At 47.4% G+C, this 18,654-nt stretch overlaps 9 protein-coding genes and 1 non-coding gene across 10 annotated transcripts; 4 read left to right on the top strand and 6 right to left on the bottom strand.

Moving 5' to 3' along the window:
- Nucleotides 1–225: 225 nt before the first annotated feature.
- Nucleotides 226–298, top strand: BABINDRAFT_t202. The gene has a single exon. It is a non-coding gene; the product is annotated as a tRNA-Thr (tRNA).
- A 315-nt stretch (nucleotides 299–613) lies between these two features.
- BABINDRAFT_36763 (DOPA 4,5-dioxygenase family protein) lies at nucleotides 614–1,009 on the bottom strand (the record flags this gene model as incomplete). Its single annotated transcript, XM_019131783.1, has 1 exon — nucleotides 614–1,009. The coding sequence occupies one exon, from the start codon at nucleotides 1,007–1,009 to the stop codon at nucleotides 614–616; it is 396 nt and encodes a 131-aa protein (XP_018985322.1).
- Nucleotides 1,010–1,633: 624 nt separating this feature from the next.
- Nucleotides 1,634–3,590, bottom strand: SAS10 (rRNA-processing protein). Its single transcript, XM_019127097.1, has one exon. The coding sequence runs from the start codon at nucleotides 3,523–3,525 to the stop codon at nucleotides 1,900–1,902; it is 1,626 nt and encodes a 541-aa protein (XP_018985321.1). The 5' UTR covers nucleotides 3,526–3,590; the 3' UTR covers nucleotides 1,634–1,899.
- A 122-nt stretch (nucleotides 3,591–3,712) lies between these two features.
- Nucleotides 3,713–4,894, top strand: RPC53 (DNA-directed RNA polymerase III subunit). The gene has a single exon (XM_019128928.1). It carries the CDS (start codon nucleotides 3,754–3,756, stop codon nucleotides 4,819–4,821), a length of 1,068 nt encoding a protein of 355 aa, XP_018985320.1. The 5' UTR covers nucleotides 3,713–3,753; the 3' UTR covers nucleotides 4,822–4,894.
- An 899-nt stretch (nucleotides 4,895–5,793) lies between these two features.
- On the bottom strand, nucleotides 5,794–7,104 carry BABINDRAFT_36796 (TFIIH complex kinase subunit; the record flags this gene model as incomplete). Its single annotated transcript, XM_019131785.1, has 2 exons — nucleotides 5,794–6,099; nucleotides 6,277–7,104. 2 exons carry the CDS (start codon nucleotides 7,102–7,104, stop codon nucleotides 5,794–5,796), a joined length of 1,134 nt encoding a protein of 377 aa, XP_018985319.1.
- A 1,139-nt stretch (nucleotides 7,105–8,243) lies between these two features.
- Nucleotides 8,244–10,237, top strand: ATP1 (F1F0 ATP synthase subunit alpha; the record flags this gene model as incomplete). The annotated part of the gene is made up of 2 exons (XM_019132745.1): nucleotides 8,244–8,315; nucleotides 8,657–10,237. The coding sequence occupies 2 exons, from the start codon at nucleotides 8,244–8,246 to the stop codon at nucleotides 10,235–10,237; spliced, it is 1,653 nt and encodes a 550-aa protein (XP_018985318.1).
- A 651-nt stretch (nucleotides 10,238–10,888) lies between these two features.
- On the top strand, nucleotides 10,889–11,866 carry BABINDRAFT_36160 (cell proliferation protein; the record flags this gene model as incomplete). The annotated part of the gene is made up of 1 exon (XM_019131757.1): nucleotides 10,889–11,866. One exon carries the CDS (start codon nucleotides 10,889–10,891, stop codon nucleotides 11,864–11,866), a length of 978 nt encoding a protein of 325 aa, XP_018985317.1.
- Nucleotides 11,867–12,036: 170 nt separating this feature from the next.
- DAM1 (Dam1p) lies at nucleotides 12,037–13,130 on the bottom strand. The gene has a single exon (XM_019127113.1). The coding sequence runs from the start codon at nucleotides 12,873–12,875 to the stop codon at nucleotides 12,207–12,209; it is 669 nt and encodes a 222-aa protein (XP_018985316.1). The 5' UTR covers nucleotides 12,876–13,130; the 3' UTR covers nucleotides 12,037–12,206.
- A 461-nt stretch (nucleotides 13,131–13,591) lies between these two features.
- Nucleotides 13,592–15,041, bottom strand: SHY1 (Shy1p; the record flags this gene model as incomplete). The annotated part of the gene is made up of 3 exons (XM_019130821.1): nucleotides 13,592–13,615; nucleotides 13,924–14,884; nucleotides 14,962–15,041. The coding sequence occupies 3 exons, from the start codon at nucleotides 15,039–15,041 to the stop codon at nucleotides 13,592–13,594; spliced, it is 1,065 nt and encodes a 354-aa protein (XP_018985315.1).
- Nucleotides 15,042–15,516: 475 nt separating this feature from the next.
- On the bottom strand, nucleotides 15,517–18,075 carry BABINDRAFT_161640 (bifunctional nucleoside/nucleotide kinase/histidine phosphatase family protein). Its single transcript, XM_019128927.1, has one exon. The coding sequence runs from the start codon at nucleotides 17,745–17,747 to the stop codon at nucleotides 15,693–15,695; it is 2,055 nt and encodes a 684-aa protein (XP_018985314.1). The 5' UTR covers nucleotides 17,748–18,075; the 3' UTR covers nucleotides 15,517–15,692.
- Between the last annotated feature and the right edge of the window lie 579 nt (nucleotides 18,076–18,654).

The raw sequence follows: 18,654 nt of genomic DNA, 5'->3' as shown, positions 1-18,654 counted from the left end.
GAACTAATGGGAGTATAGCTCAGTGTGTTGATGATATGACCCGACCAGAGACTCGCATTGAAGGCTTAACAAAGAGATTTAAAAAAATGCAGATCTATATTCGACAGTATCTGAACGTCCACTATACATGATCATCAACCGGTGACGATTAAGCGACTACTGGTACCATAATTTTAGTTCTTCGTCGGACTGAATGTGCTGCATAATATTATGAATTCAGAGCTAGCCTCTATGGCCAAGTTGGTAAGGCACCTCACTAGTAATGAGGAGATCGTCAGTTCGAATCTGGCTGGAGGCACTGTTTTTCATAGCCGTAACGTGAGAGGTTTATTCATTAACCGCCATCGGTGTGATGTATGTTTTTTTTGTTTTTTTTTTCAAAATACTGGAGAGTTTACGACGGCAAACCCCAACGAAGGTAAAACACCTGCAGCTAAAGAGGCTTTTAGGTTACAATGGCTTTGCATGGTCATGGGGTAGGGTTCAGCTAAAGCCCGAGTACGGTTATAAAGTCTTGGTTCATTGCTTAACTAAGAATATATCTTTAGATACAGCTATAGTTCAATATCTTTAATGACTGTAATTAAGGGAAGGTGGCCATAGGGGCCCCTCTTTACTTCAATACATGCAATAACAATGGCTGTTTTTCACCCAACCACAAAGCGTGTTTGGTGTGGTCAGCTAGATCACCTTGATCAGAAATAGGATGGATCAACACACTCAAGTTCCCGTGACTAATTTGGAAAAAAGGGACGGCTCTAACAAAAGCTTCGGTTGTCCGGAGGTCAACCTTAAACATACCAGTCGGGTGGGGCCCCACTGAATGGTCAATAAATTTAAGAAGACGAATATCACCTTTGGCGACTAAATCGGCTAGCTCGGTCTTGAAGGACTCATGAAGGTCCAAGGCAAATTGTTTTTCCCCAGGATTGTCGTTATCATAGTAAACATGTACATCATAGGCTTCGATGTTACCAAAGAATGTGGTATGGGCAGTTTCGGCAGACATAAAGGAGTGAGGTCCTAGGTCTTTCAGTAGCAAGACATGGAAATAGTCCATAGTATTGTTTTACGTAAATGGTCCACCACTAATTTCTCGGGGAACAGCGTTTGTAATCGTTATGAGAGTGAAGGTGTGGAACTGTGGCATTATTAGCATTTGGTACGTGATTTACTTATGTTATGAGGCATATGTGATTTGCGGGGAGCGTTAAGCATTACATGTACCGAGAATTCACACGTCTTTAACTAGCGGTTTGAAATATAGTACGGAAATAAGCTGTTTTAATTGAATTCGTAGTGGTTTAAAAATCTTCCTCTAATAGTTGTTGCGTGCCCCCATCTGGTCCGCCGAGACCTTGCATGCGTAGCTACGACGAAATATTGTTCATGGAATATTCAATATTTGGGACCCATCATGCACAAATCGTCAAAGATAAGACAAATGATTCTGCAGAGTTTTAACTCCCAAGGCGGTGATGATTCCCACCACTTCAAATTACGCGAGCGATAACTCGGCTTCCCTTGGTATATTAAAAATTCATTGTCTGTTCGTGCATACCTTTGAAAATCAACCTTGGAAACTCTGACCCCACATCTCCATTTTCCATTCAATTTTTTTTTCTTAAGATTTCCTGCATAAGAACGTTCAATATTATAATTATATAAGTTTATTACTTGACCACCACTGTCAGCACATGACTTCGCCTGGTAATGATCAATTATATGACTAGGTCACCCATTTCTCGAAGTTGGGAGATCAATATACAGCGTAAAGCTATGTCACGTTTGACTTCTCTTCGTGCTTCGCTGCCCAAACCCACCAGCGCCTTCCTACACCCAGCTACGCGCTGGCAGTTTTTTTTTGCTAAAATACAACATTCCATATAGGACTTTCCTTTACACAAGCTTGACCGACCGGGTGATCCCCTTCTTGATCCCCGTCTTCTCACCGGCATACGAACTAGACGGTTGCTTGAAGACTGAGCGAACAGACCCAAGCTTCTTCTTGGCCTTCTCGTACTTGTTTCTCTTCTTGACACGCGCATTTCTGTTTTCCTTCTTCCTGTGCGGCGTGAGTCCCTTGTTCTTGAGGATCTGGTAATTGATGGCACGCTTCCCATCGTTGCCAATGGTCTCCTGCAATTCTTCCAACTTGCCTGCCTTCGCGGCTTGCACCGCTGCGGTGTGCGCATCGGCTCTGCCCGCCTTCTGCGCGGCTCTGCCGGCCTTGACGGTGCTGTAGTAATCATTGCTCTCCTTTTCGTTGATGGTTTTCGCGGCCTTTTCGTCGTCCGAGTTAAACTCGTTGTCATCGAGGTCTGCGCCGTTGGCGTCCGATAACCCGCGCTTTCTGGCCTCCTCCACGAGACGCTGTTGTCTCTCGAACAAGCGCTCCTTGTATGGCAAGTCGTCGTCCCCGGTAAACCGCGCGTCCTTCTTGTTGGCCGCTTGGTCGATCTTGGATGTGTAGAAACGCAACGTTCTTCTGCGCGCACGCTTCTCCTCGCGGTCCACGTCGTCCATCTCGCCCTCCACAAAGTCATCCCCGGTGTTCTTGCGCTGTTTGATCTGCCTCTTGGACTTAACGTCGAGTGTGAGATCAGATTCGCTTTCCGCTTCACCAGACACTTCAGACGCTTCGTCACCGGACACCGCTTCCGATCCATCGTCAGACATCTTGACTTCCAAATCATCTGACTCGTCGGTCTCGCCTTCAGAATCGATGATCATTGCTTCATTGTACTCCGGCAACTCCTTCGCCTGTCTCCAGACCTCTCGGGTGCTCAAAATGCTCTCCATCACTGGGTGCTCTTTCATGGAAAATACATCCTCTGCCCGCACCTGCGCCATGAAGATGGCAAAGTAGCTCGCCACCGTCCCCAAATACGTCGACAACGCGGTGTATCTGACCCGATCCACCACGTTCGCCTGGCCCAACATCTGGAGCTCCTGCTTCAACGCCTGGTACTCCTTCGCAAGCGGGATGAATTCCGGGTGTTGTGTCTTTAATAAGGAAAGCTTCGCCTGCACGTCCATCTGCGATACGTCCGGTTGCGCCCCCGCGAGGATATTGTTCGCCGCGTCTTCGCGTGCCTCCGTCTTGGTCCACTCCGTCATCATGTCCTCGTCCACATAATCGTCCATGTTCAAGTCCTGGAGGTGCTGCTTCTGTTGGCGAATCGCCTCCTTTTCGATGTGCTTGGCTGTCTCGTCGTCCTCGGCGTTGTCCGCGCCGTAGTAAGCGTTCTTTCCCCAGCCCTGCTCGGCCTCATCTTCCAACTCCGCCACTTCGTCTTTTTTGCCAAAGTACTCCGCATCAATATCGCTGTCCATGCCGTCCGCATCGGATTCAGAGTCAATCCCCATCACCTCCTCCTCGGAATCGTCGCTGGAGTCGGGAGCCGCAAATTGCGCTTGCTCCAAAAGCACCTTTTCCTTGTCCGCACTGAATGCGTCGACCTCGTCAAGCTCCACATCATCCCTATATTGTTGTTTCGGCTTGGATCCGTTCTTACGCGCCATGTTGTGTGAAAAATAAAGAACAAGTTGTCAGTGGGGAACTGAATAGAGCCTCATCGCTTATAAAATTTGCCGTTCTATTAAAAATATTTTGGTGCGGCTCACAAATTTTTCTCGATGCGCCGGGTAATCGTGAGATGTCAGAAGGTTCGGATCAAAAGCCAATTCACTGCTGAAAGTTAGACACTACGTTACGCTCTGTTTCATCCTCATACGGTATATTCATCCAACATGTCTGCTCCACTAAAAGACGTTAAACCGCCTGTGGCGCGTCTTGACTCGCTCGCGCGCAGAACGCCTGCGGCGACACCCGCCGCCAGGGGCGGGCTCAAGTTCAAGCCTAAGACTGTCGCAAGACGGACCAAGGAGGAGCGTGATGCAGACGCGCCAGTAATGGTAGAGGCCAAGCCAGTGCGTGCAACGCGTGGGGGCATACGTGGCAGAGGGCGCGGTCGCGGCGGCAGAGGTGGCATGACCGGAACACATATGGTCTCTACCGGGCCCTTGGCCTCGGGCGACGCCTTCAGTGCGCGTGCGACGCCCAGCCGCACCTGCTCGAGCTCACCGACCCCAGACTACATTGCCGGCTTGAAGTTGAAGACGGAGCGTATTTCGCACGGCGAGGATGATGACGAAGACCCGAACGACCCCAAACGCATTGACATGAGCAAGGAGTACCGTTTCGATGACAACGAGACGGTCTTGTTCCCTGTCAGAGCGTTGCGCGATGAGGCGTCACCAGAACCGGAAGAGGAGGTGAAGCTGGAGGTTGAAGACGTGCGGTCCTTGTCACCAGAGTCCGATGACAAACCGATCAAGGGGAGGCCTTTAGACGATATGGTGGATAAATTGCACGACACAGAGGATAAACGCGTGGTGTCTGACCATGCCAGGTTGACTGCGTTGATAAAGGCGTTGGACTTGGGCGATGTGGCGATGGAGACCGACGAGGCGAAGCCGACCAGCAGAAAATTCATTTTGTTCCAGTTGCCGAAGCAGTTGCCATTGTTTGAGATGGTGGCCAAGGAGAAGGAAGAGGATGTAGTTGAGGTTGAGGCAAAGTCTGAGGCCGATGTCAAGCCCGAAGCTGCTTTGGAGGGCCAGGTTGGGAAGTTGCGCTTCCACAAGTCCGGAAAGATCACCATGAAGGTGGGCAACGTCGTTATGGATGTTGATAGAGGTGCCAAGGCAAACTTTTTGCAGGATGTGGTGTTGGTCAACCGCAACTCGTCCGAGAGCAGGGCCTACTCGTTGGGCCACATCGATGAAAAAGTCATCGTCACCCCACGGTTTTACTAGGTGTATATTAACTTGTATTATAAGATTGCAAATTGAACATAATAATGCTGAATAGGCTTTGAGGGGTAAGAAGGGGGTGGTGGTGACATGAGAGCCGCTTCCAGGAAACGTGAAGTGGTGAACACTCTGTACAATTGTGGAATTAGTTTTGGGTCATGGTAAGGTATGAGTGCACGAAGAGATAGTGTGGCAGATATAGGGGTTTAATTATCTATCCATTGCTTTACAGAACCTATTTGAAATGTCTATAAATTGGAATTCTCTGTGTTATTAGAAAGCTACAACCGTAGATTGGTATGACGTTTTACCGTGATAACGACGGTGAAGTCTAATGTGATCATGTTACGGAGACGAGGGACAGTAAATCGAATTACTTGACTTTATGCTCTATAAACAAAGTTAATAATTAAACTATACCATTTTCAGATTTTGATTAATCAGATACATTATGGAAGTGGTAAAAATGAGACGTATCTGGAACATACAAAAACAAAAAAGCATTCCGGAGATAGGACATATTGTGGCTTAGCTTATCATATAGATTTCCGTCACGCCTAGTGTACAATAAATGCACTTCGATGATCAGATCTATGTCTTTTATGGAGCGTAGAAGATTCGTACCGGTATTTTTTTTTCAAAATATATAGTATAAGTATTATTGTGCAGCCTAGCTCCTGACGAGCTTCTATTGTAGCCTGACCGGTAGGATGTAATGGCCATGTCTCTACCCCTCGGATAACATCCAACATAGACTTATGTTTCTAGACCTTAGATAAAGAGGTATACGGAAGGCTATTTGAAACATATCATTCATTACTAGGTATAATAACCATTCTACAACACGTATTAAAGCCTAAAGAACAAACTGGCCGTATCAGTTAATATTTCCTTGTTGCTCCTCTATTGGTCCCGATAACGGACTAATCATATCCTTTGGGCGTACCTCGCCCTACCAAGATGCACTAATCTTCATCACACCTGGTTGGGGTCTTGTGCTTGGGTACTCTCCATCTTTGCCTTCACATTCGCCGGGTCCGGGGTGCCTGTATCTTCACGCTTTCTTTTTAAGGTCTTCTCCGGGTGCATGCAATAGTGCAATTTTTTGTCGATGGCACGGGCATCGGTGATGGTTGGATTCAACGCCCTCTTAATGATCGTCGAGCACTGCTTTATGATTCTCCGCATATCGTCAAATGTCACCTCACGAACTTTTGCCGCCTCCGATTCCGCGGCTTCATCCTTTTCACCATTCACCTCATCTTCCTTGTCATTTTCAGGCTTGACAGAATCTTCGAGTTTTACGTTGTCCTCAAGCTTTGCAGAAACTCCAACCTTCACACCCTCCTCGAGTTCAACGGAGTTTTCTTCAAGGCTTATGGTATCCTCGAGCTTGACGGATACATCTATTCCATTATTTGAGGAATCTTCCACCGCCGGGTCACCTTCCTCTTTGACCGCCGTAGTTTTCGTCTTCTTCTCATTCCCCCCAAATCGTCTCTTTAAATACCTGGAGATCAATTCGTTGTCGGCCTCCCACAAGCAGGATAACGCAATGTGTGGGGGCGAGAAAAGAAACTGGGTATCACTAAATAACAGCTCGTTGATGAAACCTTTCCCCTTGTCGTAGCACTTGTTCAAGCGGTCATGGTCCACGTCAGAGATGTAGGTCTGGATGTCGAGATAGAAGCCATACATCGCCTTGTATGGATGGTGGCACATCAAGGAAAACTGTAGTGCGGTGGTGATATCGAACTCGAACCGCAAAAGGGACTCGGGGGTGGACTTGGGGATGCGCTTGCTATAGGAGTTGATTGAAATAAAGTGGTTTTCCGACTTGGAAGCGAGGTAGAGACAGGTGTGCAAGATAAGCTTGGGATGGAACTCCATGACGCTGTTTACTAAGTAGAAACGTCGAAAAAAGGCTATCCCCGTGGCTTTTATCTGGGAATTCATCTGAAAAAATTGGCCCGTATTCGGAATCTTGCGGGCGTAAAACGTCACAATGGCGTTTTCTTCGTCAGGGGTGAGGGGTTCTATGGACCCCGGCACATACTGCTCCTTGAACTCCTCGCTCTTTAACGCATTGGCAATGTTTTGGGCAGTCATTTCGGCTCCCACATCGTTGATCTGGACGCGCAATTTGTCCAAGTCCTGCTTTCTGTAGGACCAGTATCGAAACTGGGTGGACTGTCTGTACAAGTCATCTGCAGAGATCCTCACGGAGGTGGACGTCGTTTTGGGAACTTTGGTCACCTTAATCTCAGGATCTGGAGTTTTAGTCATTGCTATAGGGAAAGAATGGAAGAATGTACCAGGAAAATTTTATAGCGCTTGTATCTACAGAACCTATTTTGCTGGTGCACGAACGACTCAGATAAGCATATCGGTGTTACAATTGGCTTGACAGCTCCAGCACCAAAAGCAGAAATTGCACACTGAAAAAAAAAGGGAAAAGATGAAAAAAGATGGGAATTACAAACGGTTTAGATTTCTATTATTGCATTATGTATGATACGTGGCAGTGAAGAGCTGCTCGTGTTCTGGTCAGTTCCGGTCAGACGATTAGCGGGGATTTGATTGGGGTCATGGAATTAGGTTGGGAGAACCTGTTGTAGATGTAAAGCATGGTGACAAATTTCCAGGCTTCCTGATTTCCAGAGGTCCACTCGTCCTTCGTGAAGACTGGGGAATAGCACAGCTAATAGCTTGAGGGTCAATTGGCCATCAGTAACATTCATTAATGCTTAATCACGAATCGTACAAGGGTGCAATTTACCCAACCACGATATGCCCGAAGAGCTGCATCCAATAAGAGAATAATGGAGTTTGAGATATGTTTGGTTAACCAGCCGATAGGGCCAGCGATCTACTTCTCCATTTGATCTCTAATGATTAGCTACCACACACAGAAAAATGTCTATGATGCATACGTACCCGGGACCGGGAAACCACCGAGATCTGAACTACACCACTCTACGTCCCTTAAAGCGGATGAATTTGACCAAAAACATGACTTTACATACTAATTGAGACCTAAACATTCCCGCTGCGTGATGAATTGAGTCCTTGGCTCTGTAATAGATGTAGCTCAAGCGCCGTCTCCCCCGCGGCTGATCCATGGTGTTGACCAGTACGCTTCCAGATAATACTTCAATGCAGGACTGAAAATACCTACAGGTCACATGACTTATGGGATATGTTTTACACTGAGATGCGCGTAATTCGCGTCATCATCCAATAAAATTCCGCGATTTTGGGTAGCCCAAGATCCACCGGTGCCCGAGCCTCCCTTTAACCTCCTTAGTGGGCGCGGTCCATTTTTCACACATCTTTTCTCATACCCTTACTATTTATTACGCCCCTCTCCCCTTGTTAAGCCATATCGAGTCTCCTTTGATATTAACAGTTAATATTTAATCACAATGTTATCAGCCCGTCCTATTTTGAGAGCTGCTGCTCGTTCTGCCTCCGTTTTGGGTAGACAAGCCGTCAGAGTATGTATCTTACCAGACAAACAAACATCAATCGAAGGGTAGCCAGATACCCTCTGAAGCATCTCGCCTTATGACAGCCTGTGATAGTTTCGTGGCTGGTCCTGTCTATCAACCCCAATCCATCACTTCCATGGTGAAAATTCTCCTTTCCCCCTATTGAAAAATCCTCCGTTGATTGAAACCCCTCAAACGTACGGATCCACTTGAACTCATATCTACACCAAATATGTCTTGCTATGCCAAAGTTTCCCCGTTGCGCTTCCGGGCTAATATCGATAAATCCGAGATGTCCGAGCCCCCGCTTCGATTGCATTTTTCATTTCTGATACTAACATGTACAGGCCCCATTGAGAGCTTCTGTCGCCCAGACCGTCAGATTCGCTTCTGCGAAGCCACAGCCAACTGAGGTCTCCTCCATCTTGGAAGAAAAGATCAGAGGTGTCTCTGAGGAAGCCAACTTGAACGAAACCGGTAGAGTTTTGTCCGTTGGTGATGGTATCGCCCGTGTTTTCGGTTTGAACAACTGTCAGGCCGAAGAATTGGTTGAATTCGCCTCTGGTGTCAAGGGTATGGCCCTTAACTTGGAACCAGGTCAGGTCGGTATTGTCTTGTTCGGTTCTGACAGATTGGTCAAGGAGGGTGAAACCGTCAAGAGAACCGGTAAGATTGTCGATGTCCCAGTCGGTCCAGCCATGTTGGGTCGTGTTGTCGACGCTTTGGGTAACCCAATTGATGGTAAGGGTCCAATTGAGGCTGCTGGTTACTCCAGAGCCCAGTTGAAGGCTCCAGGTATTTTGCCAAGAACCTCCGTCCACGAGCCAATGCAGACCGGTTTGAAGTCCGTCGATGCGTTGGTCCCAATTGGTAGAGGCCAGAGAGAATTGATCATTGGTGATCGTCAAACTGGTAAGACCGCTGTCGCCTTGGACACCATTTTGAACCAGAAGAGATGGAACGATGGTGCTGACGAGTCCAAGAAGTTGTACTGTGTCTACGTTGCCGTTGGTCAGAAGAGATCCACCGTCGCCCAGTTGGTCCAGACCTTGGAACAGCACGACGCCTTGAAGTACTCCATCATTGTTGCCGCCACCGCCTCCGAAGCCGCTCCATTGCAGTACTTGTCTCCTTTCACCGCTTGTGCCATCGCCGAATGGTTCAGAGACAACGGTAAGCACGCCTTGATTGTCTACGATGATTTGTCCAAGCAGGCCGTTGCCTACAGACAGTTGTCTTTGTTGTTGAGACGTCCACCTGGTAGAGAAGCCTACCCAGGTGACGTTTTCTACTTGCATTCCAGACTTTTGGAGAGAGCTGCCAAGATGTCCGACAAGTTGGGCGGTGGTTCTTTGACCGCCTTGCCAGTCATTGAGACCCAGGGTGGTGACGTTTCCGCTTACATTCCAACCAACGTTATTTCCATTACCGATGGTCAGATTTTCTTGGAAGCTGAATTGTTCTACAAGGGTATTAGACCAGCTATCAACGTCGGTCTTTCCGTCTCCCGTGTCGGTTCCGCTGCCCAGGTCAAGGCCATGAAGCAGGTTGCCGGTTCCTTGAAGCTTTTCTTGGCCCAGTACAGAGAAGTTGCTGCCTTTGCCCAGTTCGGTTCCGACTTGGACGCCTCCACCAAGCAGACCTTGAACAGAGGTGAACGTTTGACCCAGTTGTTAAAGCAGAAGCAGTACTCCCCATTGGCTGCCGAAGAACAGGTTCCAGTTATTTACGCTGGTGTTAACGGTTTCTTGGATAACGTTCCATTGGACAAGATCGGTCAGTTCGAAGTTGACTTCATGGCCCACTTGAAGTCCAACGAAGAAGAAATCTTGGCCGCTATCAGAGACAAGGGTGAATTGTCCAAGGAATTGTTGGCTAGATTGAAGACCGTCACCGGTACCTTCGTCGAATCTTTCGTCACCGTCTAAATTTCCCGATTGAAAACGATAACGTCATTTGTTTAAAGCTACCCTGAGTTTCTTTTATCTACATTCCCTTCTGGAAGGCTCACTTGTCCCGCTGTTTCTGTTTTAGATCGTATTTTTTCTGATAAAGAAATGGAAATTAAAATATTTGAATATAAGTATATATTATTATCTGCTACGTTAATGGGGTGTGTCAGCGGACTGCTTGGCCTCCGGAACTAGCTACCAAGCACTGAAAGAATCAAAGATATCTTCAAGCTTGTTCTGGGACTTCAATAAGCAGCTTGGCGTTCATAACTAAACGACAGTCTAAAGGTAATATGGAGTTTTGACAGCCGGTGTTTCATGCGTGGCACCAGAACATTTGTCAGCCAAGTAGAACAAATCTAGATGGCACGTTGCACCATTTATCACCCCTACACTTCAATTCGATTATTTCCCCTTTCAATTCTGTCCCAAATTTAATTGCAAAATTTGCAGATTGGGACGATACCAAATAGTATGACCGATCAATGGCCCTTTCGTCCCTTCTGTCAGATCTTAACGGCCGTCTGCATACAACTGAGTGAAAAGTCTGCACTATGCAGGTTGGCTTATGCAACATAAATATGACTCCCTCCATTGCCACCTGCCCAGATTCATTCAGCATTTACCATGGATTCCAAACCCCACGTGTTCAATAAACTCACCCTTACCGCGCAAGACGTGCTCCTCTGTGCGTACTCCGCGTGGTACCCCAAATTCCTGAAGCATGCCTTTGCGTCGCATATCCTCAAGCCATTACCAGCAGAGTTTGTGCGGTACTTAAACGACGATGGGATCAAGCTCCCACCGAGCGAGTCCTCGGTAAACGACCCCACCATACCGTTTGCTGCCTTTCATGCGCAGCTAGAAGCCCTCTTTACGCCCAAGCGGTCGCGGGCGTATACCCCGAAGTTGAACTGGTCGGCCCCGAAGGATGCCACCTGGATCATGCTCAACAACACGATGGAATGCAAATCTGTGGATGACGTGTATCTCATGCTCAAGTCATCTAGCCATATCAACCACGACCTCAACCACGCATTTGACGAGTGCGAGGACACGGCTGAGCCGACGTTTGAGTTGGTGTTGCGGGAGTGGGAGGCCGATTTAAATCCGGCGTTGGAGTTCAGAGTCTACGTGAAGGACAAACACATTATTGGGATTTCGCAGAGAGATTTGAATTTCTACGACTACTTAGAAGCCTTGAAGGACGACCTCACATTGGCCATCGAGCGCTTCTACGACGAGGTCTTATACGACAACTTCGACAGCCCCAGCTTCGCCTTCGACGTGTATGTGCCAAGACCGTTCGACAAGGTCGTCTTGGTGGACATCAATCCATTTGCCCGTACCACGGATCCGCTTTTATTTACCTGGTACGAGTTGCTTCAGAAGCAACCAGAAGCGGACGACTTTGATTACGAATTTAGGCTCCTCAGCGAAGCCAACATCGGTCGCTTTGCCTCGAAGGAGCATTCGGAAAACCAAGTGCCGAAGGACATTGTCGATGCCAGCTTGGATTCGTCCAGGATGGCCGAGCTTGCCATGAAGTGGCAGTCATTGATGGTCAAGGAAGATGAGGAGGATCTGGACCTGGAAGAGGAATAGACACCGGGCACAGTGGATAAGTTGAAACGATCCAATAGTGCCACAAAATGGGTTGGGGCGTAATCTCCTCGGATGGCTTGTCAAAAGTGTGATGAGCTTATACATACCACCTGAGAAGGGTTATTTTTGGATAACCTTTGCCCACTTTTGTAGTTTGTCAACCTAGTTGGTTATAACCTATTTCTGCGGTTTAACCATTTTGTAGTTATTTCACGCGGTGGGAACTTGATACCCCATTTGAATCTGGTATTTGTTTGGTAATTTGGATAACTAGCAATCCTAGCAAGTAATCTATAATCCTGTAACCAACTTTTCATAGTTTGATCGTTTTGCCATATTCTTAGCGGAATGGAGGGCGAGGGTTGAGGGCTGTCTTCCTGGAAATGTACTGTCCGTTTGGAGACACCTTCCTGCCTGGCTTGTCCAACGCCGGAATTCTGGATCCCTTCGGGGTGATGCCGCGCATATACCGCGGGGGCTGGTGCAAGTTCGGCCTTGGGAGTTTTGTTTTCGGTTGAACAATAAATGATTCGTTGGCCCCATATGCATCCGAACTGTCGTCCTCTTCCCTGGGCTTAGGGGCCGGTGGCGGCATATCGGCCGCTGCCTGACTCTTGCTGGCCTCCATAAGCTCAGCCAAATCTGTCTCAGCCTCATGGATCTGGGCTTCCAAGTTCTTCATCTTCTCAAGGTGCAGAAAGCTCTCCTTCGTGGGCCCTTCAGTGAACTCAACGCACCACGCGTTCATCTGCAAGCCGTACAAGAAGGAGGCAAAGGACTCGTTGAACGAGGTGAGTGACTCGTGGACAATCTGTAAGTTCTGGCAGTTGAGATCCAAGTCGCCCATCGAGTCAGAAAGCTCCGAGAAGATCTGTTGTGTGAGAACATTGTCGAGGGGCAAGTTCTCGGGGTCCACTGGGTAGTGGATCCGCGGTGACTGCGGCAAAATGGCTGACAGGCGGGATGACATCCGGTGGGGAGTGGAGGGGCGCGAGAGTCTCCTGGACATTGTAGAATAATCGATGGAGGTAAAGTCCGGGTAGAGGGAAAGTCTGGATAAAGATACAATTCCGATGAAGGTGATAATCAATAGAGTCTCAACAGTGCTGACTCGGAATAGAAGAACGTAGGCGAGGAAAAAGTTCTTTGTTTCTATTAGAGACTTCTGATGTGTCCAAGATGGATAGAATGTAGGTTGTGGTGGGTTAGAATTGTTTCTGCTTGTTTACTTTTTCACGCGTTGTTTTTCGACGCAGCTTTGAACGTGGATTTACTAAGCGAAATGTTGGTGTGTTATACGAATGAAATGATTAGACAAGATAGTTCTATAACATAGTAATACCTTATTAATAAATGACTGTGGGCTTGAGTCATATATTTGAAAATCACTGGGAAATTTTGTGCCGGGTTTGGGATACAAAAAGCCCCCCACATTTTTGAGTGCTATCAAGCACTCACTGATGGTGTTCCGCAGGAACCTACGCCGATCTTATCTCCTGAAACATGGCAATGGCGATAAATAACTGTGGAAAAAATAGACCAAAATACCCCAACTATACTAGCAAACTGATAAGGATACTAGATAATGAGGTTTAGGACCTAACACGAAAGGAGGTATAGAGCTATAGCACCCTAATACCTCTCGAAGTAGGCAAGAGCTACCCCAACAGACATGCCAAAACAGCATTCTGTTGAACCCACGTGATATTCTTTCTACTCGGGGCGCTAAAAACATTCGTCCATAAAAAGCTTTCGTATTCAAGGAGTATACGCTTTAAATGAAGCTCTGAGCAGCAAATTAGGTACGTTGAGCGGAGGCCACGATAATGAATCGCACATACGGATAGGAGTCTATATTGGCGTTTACTGTAACCCAAGGATCTGCATACAATTTGCCAAAGAGCTACTATAACATATGCTTAATATAATCAGCAAAGTGCAAACAATATTATTATACTATATTGGTGCCCGGTTTATGTACAAGGGCGAGACTTATAAATATTACGAGGGCTGGATGTCTATGAGAAGTGCTTCTTGGAGTGCCTCAACTTCTCCGCCTTAGCGTCCACCTTTTTGTTGTACTTCTTCAACACACTGAACAACGCGATGGTAGAAAGAATGCTCAACCCGTACCAGGTGACCAAGTAGTTTAAATGATTGTTTTTGAACTCCACTTTGGCTGGCTTGGCGATAGGCACACCAGCATTAATAAACTGTTGCTCTGAGAACTCCAACGACGCGTCAAACTCGTCCACACCAATAAGCCCCTTGTTAGGGCCCTCGGTGATGATCTTCTGAATCCCAGTCTCTTCTGGCTTATCGTTCTTGCTCCACCAGTGCTTCTTGACTTTGACAGCTGGGGACTGGCTGGGCTCTTCGTGGATATACTCCGGATGGTCTCTCATGTCGTAGTTCGCTTGCAAGTACATTGGTAAGCATTTGGACTGTTTGGTCATCACGGTGATGTCGATAAAGTTAAATAATCTGCTGCCGTACTCGTGGTTGTGTTGGAGTGACGTTTTTGGGGGCGGGTTTCTCAAGAGGCATGGAATCGTGATTTCATTTGTCGGCCTGGATAAATAGGTCATTCCACGCCTCTCGGGAATGACCATATCACTGGAGATCCAGCCTCTCTCCACCAAGATGCGGTCGCCGTTGGGTCTGACAAGCGGGCACACGAGAAGGTAGCCCTTCACACCATCCCTGACTCGAGGGCCCACAAAAATCTCCCCATCGTAGTCAAACTTCCCGTTCACAAGTACTTTTCTGTACTCGTACTCGTTGCACGCTTGGGGATCAACCTCCTCGGGAAGCTGTAACGGCCGTGCCGCAAGCCGCTCTTCCGAGTCCGCGATCAACTTCGTCTTCCACTGTAACCGCCTAACCTGCCAACAACCAAGGAAAAACGAAACCACCGGCATCAAGACCAATAACGAGAGAAACACGCGCTTGCTCGTGGTGTCGTTGCCTGACTTTTGCTTGACTGGCTCCCAGTCGATGGTGGAGGTTTTGTAGGGTCTGGCAAGATGGTAGCCTGGAAGTATCGCACGAGCGGGAACCCCTGCTCTTAAGGCGTATCTGGATGTTCTAAGTACAGATAGCATCGTACGGGCACAGAGTAGCGGGAAAATAGTGTAAGGAAGGATAACGCAGACTTGAGGTGAAAAAGAATCATAATTGGTACTGCACCTATGGGCTGCCTTTAAGTTATGGGACGATGTAAGTGACGATTACAGGACTTTTATATTCTAATTTATTATTTATTTGCTTAATCTTATCTCTTTAAGCTTCCTAGTATTCCTAATTTCTTTTTCAGATGAATTTACCAGGCTATTGGTGTACTATACGGGGTCACCAACAAAAGCTTGTTTGTGGTAAAAATGGCACCCAAGGGAAGCATAACGTGAGTATCAGGGGGGAAAGAGAGGTAGTATTGCAGACAGATTTTGGGGGGATATCATTCTTAATTACGATAATACGGCATAAGGGTATATTCTAAGATACTCTGCTAGTGTAGACGATGCCTATCCAGCACTGTCCATGCCGCTTACTTGCCCTTCTCTCCCCTTGATCCGCCCTCCTCCTGCGTTGAGCAGGTTTCCTCAGCGTATAACTAATTGGCCCTGGTGACCTAAACTACATTGAAATGGACGGATTAGAAATAAGGTGTAGAATGGTAAACATTTAATGAGTATCTAACGGATAGATACCTGAATTCTAACATAAACATAAGCACCGATGAGCCGAACCACTAAGGGCCGTCCCCAAGCAAAGAAACATCCCTAGCGATTGAAGCATTCGAGGTGCATCCATCTATTTGGATATTCTAGACGTTCACGTCCTGAAACACAAACCGGCTCAACTTCTGTCTAACCTCCGAGTTGAGTAAATACTCTGATTCATCGCTTTCACACTTGAAGATGGGCCCAGAATCCTCAGGGAGCGAGGATGCAGGTGTGAGCTTCGCAAAAGCCGTTTCGGATGACGGTGTCCGGTACAACGAGCCCTTATCGCTAAGCGTCGCGACAGAAGAGTGGGACAACTCTCTAAACTCAATCTGCATGTTGAGTGAAGAGAAAGACGCAGACGGCTGGTGCCGCGGCTGGAAACTGTAATCGTCCACACCTTCGTCGTACTCCTCTTCCTCTTCTGACGAACTGTAGAACGGATCGTCATCTTCCTCATCCACGGACTCGTCTTGGATGTTGTACTTGGGGTAGCCCCCCAACGAAAATCGCGGACGGGAACAGCTGTTGGTGGACACAGATCCCCTTCTGAGCATGACTTCCTCCGGGACGCGGAAGAACAAGTCCACTGTTTCGTCGTATTGGTACATTTCCATGCTGACCCCGTACGGTTTCGGAACCAAGCAGTAAACCGAATGTGAGGGAATGCTGATATCCGTGATCAACTCCTTGTCAAAGTTCATGAAATAAGCCAAAAGGATGCGGGTGATGACCTTGTGGGTGATGAGCAAGACGTGATTGTCACTGCGTTCCAACTCCGTGATCAACGGCCGTACACGATTGATGACATCGAGATAGGACTCACCACCCACCCCTGGAAACCGGTACAAGAGCTTGTTGTGCTGGTAGAGTTCAAACTCTTTCGGGCTATTTATCCTGAAGTCCGAAACGGAGGTGTTTTCAAATTGTCCGAACGATAGTTCGTTCAACATACGCAATTGTTTCACCTGGAACACTTTGTTGGTTTCTTTACGCTCAACGCTGCTATTCCGACTGCCAGCCTGGTCATTTTTCTCCAAGTATTGCGCCGTTTCGAGCGCGCGCGCGGTCATGGACGTGAAAACAGATACATCTGGGTCGTAGTTCGTTCTGGAATGGGCCACATCGACGTTGTTGATATATGCCTTGTTCAACTGGTCTAGTCTGAATTCTTTTTTCTTCGTCTTGATAAACTTAGCCAACGCCTTGGAATACTTCTTGCCGAGGGAGGTCAAGTGGCAGTCACCACCCATTATTCCATCCACGTCGTTGTCGGTCTCCCCCACTCGGGTCAACCAGATCTGTTTCTCTGTCAAATTGATATTCAACAAGTAGAAAACGGCCTGCGATGAGAGAAAGCCCTTGATGTTGTAGGAGATAACCTTTTTCCCCGCGTTAATGACCTTGACATATGATAGATCGTCCTCCCCTGCTTCTCCCTCGTTTGCTGTCTCCAGCTCCGGGTCTATCGTCTCGTATGCCCGTTCGTAGTTCTGTAAGCGTTCTTTAAAGTCTGTAAGCGCCTTAGCCTTGTTCATCGTGACGTAGTCTGGGCCAGACAACTTCATGCGGATGTTTTTCTCAATCAACTCCGTGTTGGTGCAGATGCTCTCTAAAAAGAGCACGTTGATAGAGGATGAACGACTTTTCACGTGGTTGTACACTTTCCGCCGTCTCTGTTTGGTTGTGTTGGTGGCATCGAAAATGGCGACGGAACCCGATCCGTCGATTAACCAGTCGAGCAAGTCATTTAGCGTGTCCATGGCCCATTCCTCGCGTTTTGCCGCGTTCTTTACGTTTTTATGGTCGAAAAAAGACGCATCGTGGGCCGTGTCGGTTTCGGGCTCTTCCAGCTCGTCGTGCCGCGCGGATCTCCGGGTGTTGCCCACGTTAAATACCCGGCACGAGTACTGGAGCCAGTTTATGTATTTCAACACTTTTTTGGCAATATAAGACTTTCCTCGCGCCGGCAACCCCACCATCACGATCACCAACTTGGAGTTCATGTCGTTTTCAATGATTCCGTTGGGAGAGATAGACGAGTGCGTCTGCCCGGGGACATCGATGCTGGAGTAGAGGCTCGGTTCGATACCCTGAGACCTGGGCCGGCGACTGTGGCTATTTGAGGGCTCGTGTGGTTTGTGATTTGATGCCATGTGTGATTTGGTGGTTAGAGGTTCAATTTCGGGCTCGGTACTCGGTAAGATGTATTCTGAATCGTTCACGTCGTAAGGTTAAGTTATTGTGGTAACGGGTTAAATGAAATGGATTGTGCGTTAGTTGGCTGGATCTATCTCAGTAGAAGAGAATAGGTACTATAACTGCTCAAACAGCGTCTGAAGTCCGAACCTATCGTGCAGCCCTGTATGCAAGCCAGCTAGCGGAAAAATTTACTGATGCATGAGCGTCATCAAGTGGGAGCATATGCATGAAATTAGTATGTCTCCGGTAGCGGGCCGCCGCGCTGGCATGTTTTTGTAAGCATTTGCACCACCTGACGGAACCTTGCTCAGTTATCTTCGCGCGAATGACTCACTGTAAACCTTGGTTAAAAAAAACGCCCAAAGCCTTCCCCAGAAATGTCAGAGGTTAGAGAATATGAAACCACAAGGCGAGGCTTCCCGTATCGAAATATTTGTAGATATGAAATAGAAAGTCGTTCCCTAAATATATCAACACGGCAAGTTTTGTTCCTTTAATGTCGAGCGGCCTGACTATTTATAATTGTACCTCGAAAACAGGTGTCTGTGGTTCATGATTTTATTCAAATGTGGGGTTTCGGCTACTGACCTGTTCGGTGCAGCGGAATATGTACGTGTTCGGAGCTTATTATGCCGGCCCTTCTGCTATTCCATAATTTTGGACCTCTGGATTAATCAAATCCAACGACTGTAAATATTGTATGTAGTCCGTACTAATTCCATGTTTAGTGCTATTTGTAATTCTACATACATATATTTATGTTTACATCAGTTTTTATGCCATAAATGTGTACTTATAACCGATAGTATACAATACATATGTATAAGTTTGTTTGTCAAGATGTCCATTTTCAAAGGCACA

This window comes from Babjeviella inositovora, assembly GCF_001661335.1.
Source record: "Babjeviella inositovora NRRL Y-12698 unplaced genomic scaffold BABINscaffold_6, whole genome shotgun sequence".
Taxonomy (NCBI): Eukaryota; Fungi; Ascomycota; class Pichiomycetes; order Serinales; genus Babjeviella; species Babjeviella inositovora.
The sequence above is the reverse complement of the archived record's forward strand: the minus strand, read 5'-3'. Positions and strand labels throughout refer to the sequence as shown.

Bases quoted from the DNA above. Each gene is read 5' to 3' on its own strand.
- SAS10 (XM_019127097.1), bottom strand. From the start codon at position 3,525: ATGGCGCGTAAGAACGGATCCAAGCCGAAACAACAATATAGGGATGAT.
- RPC53 (XM_019128928.1), top strand. From the start codon at position 3,754: ATGTCTGCTCCACTAAAAGACGTTAAACCGCCTGTGGCGCGTCTTGAC.
- BABINDRAFT_161640 (XM_019128927.1), bottom strand. From the start codon at position 17,747: ATGGCATCAAATCACAAACCACACGAGCCCTCAAATAGCCACAGTCGC.
- DAM1 (XM_019127113.1), bottom strand. From the start codon at position 12,875: ATGTCCAGGAGACTCTCGCGCCCCTCCACTCCCCACCGGATGTCATCC.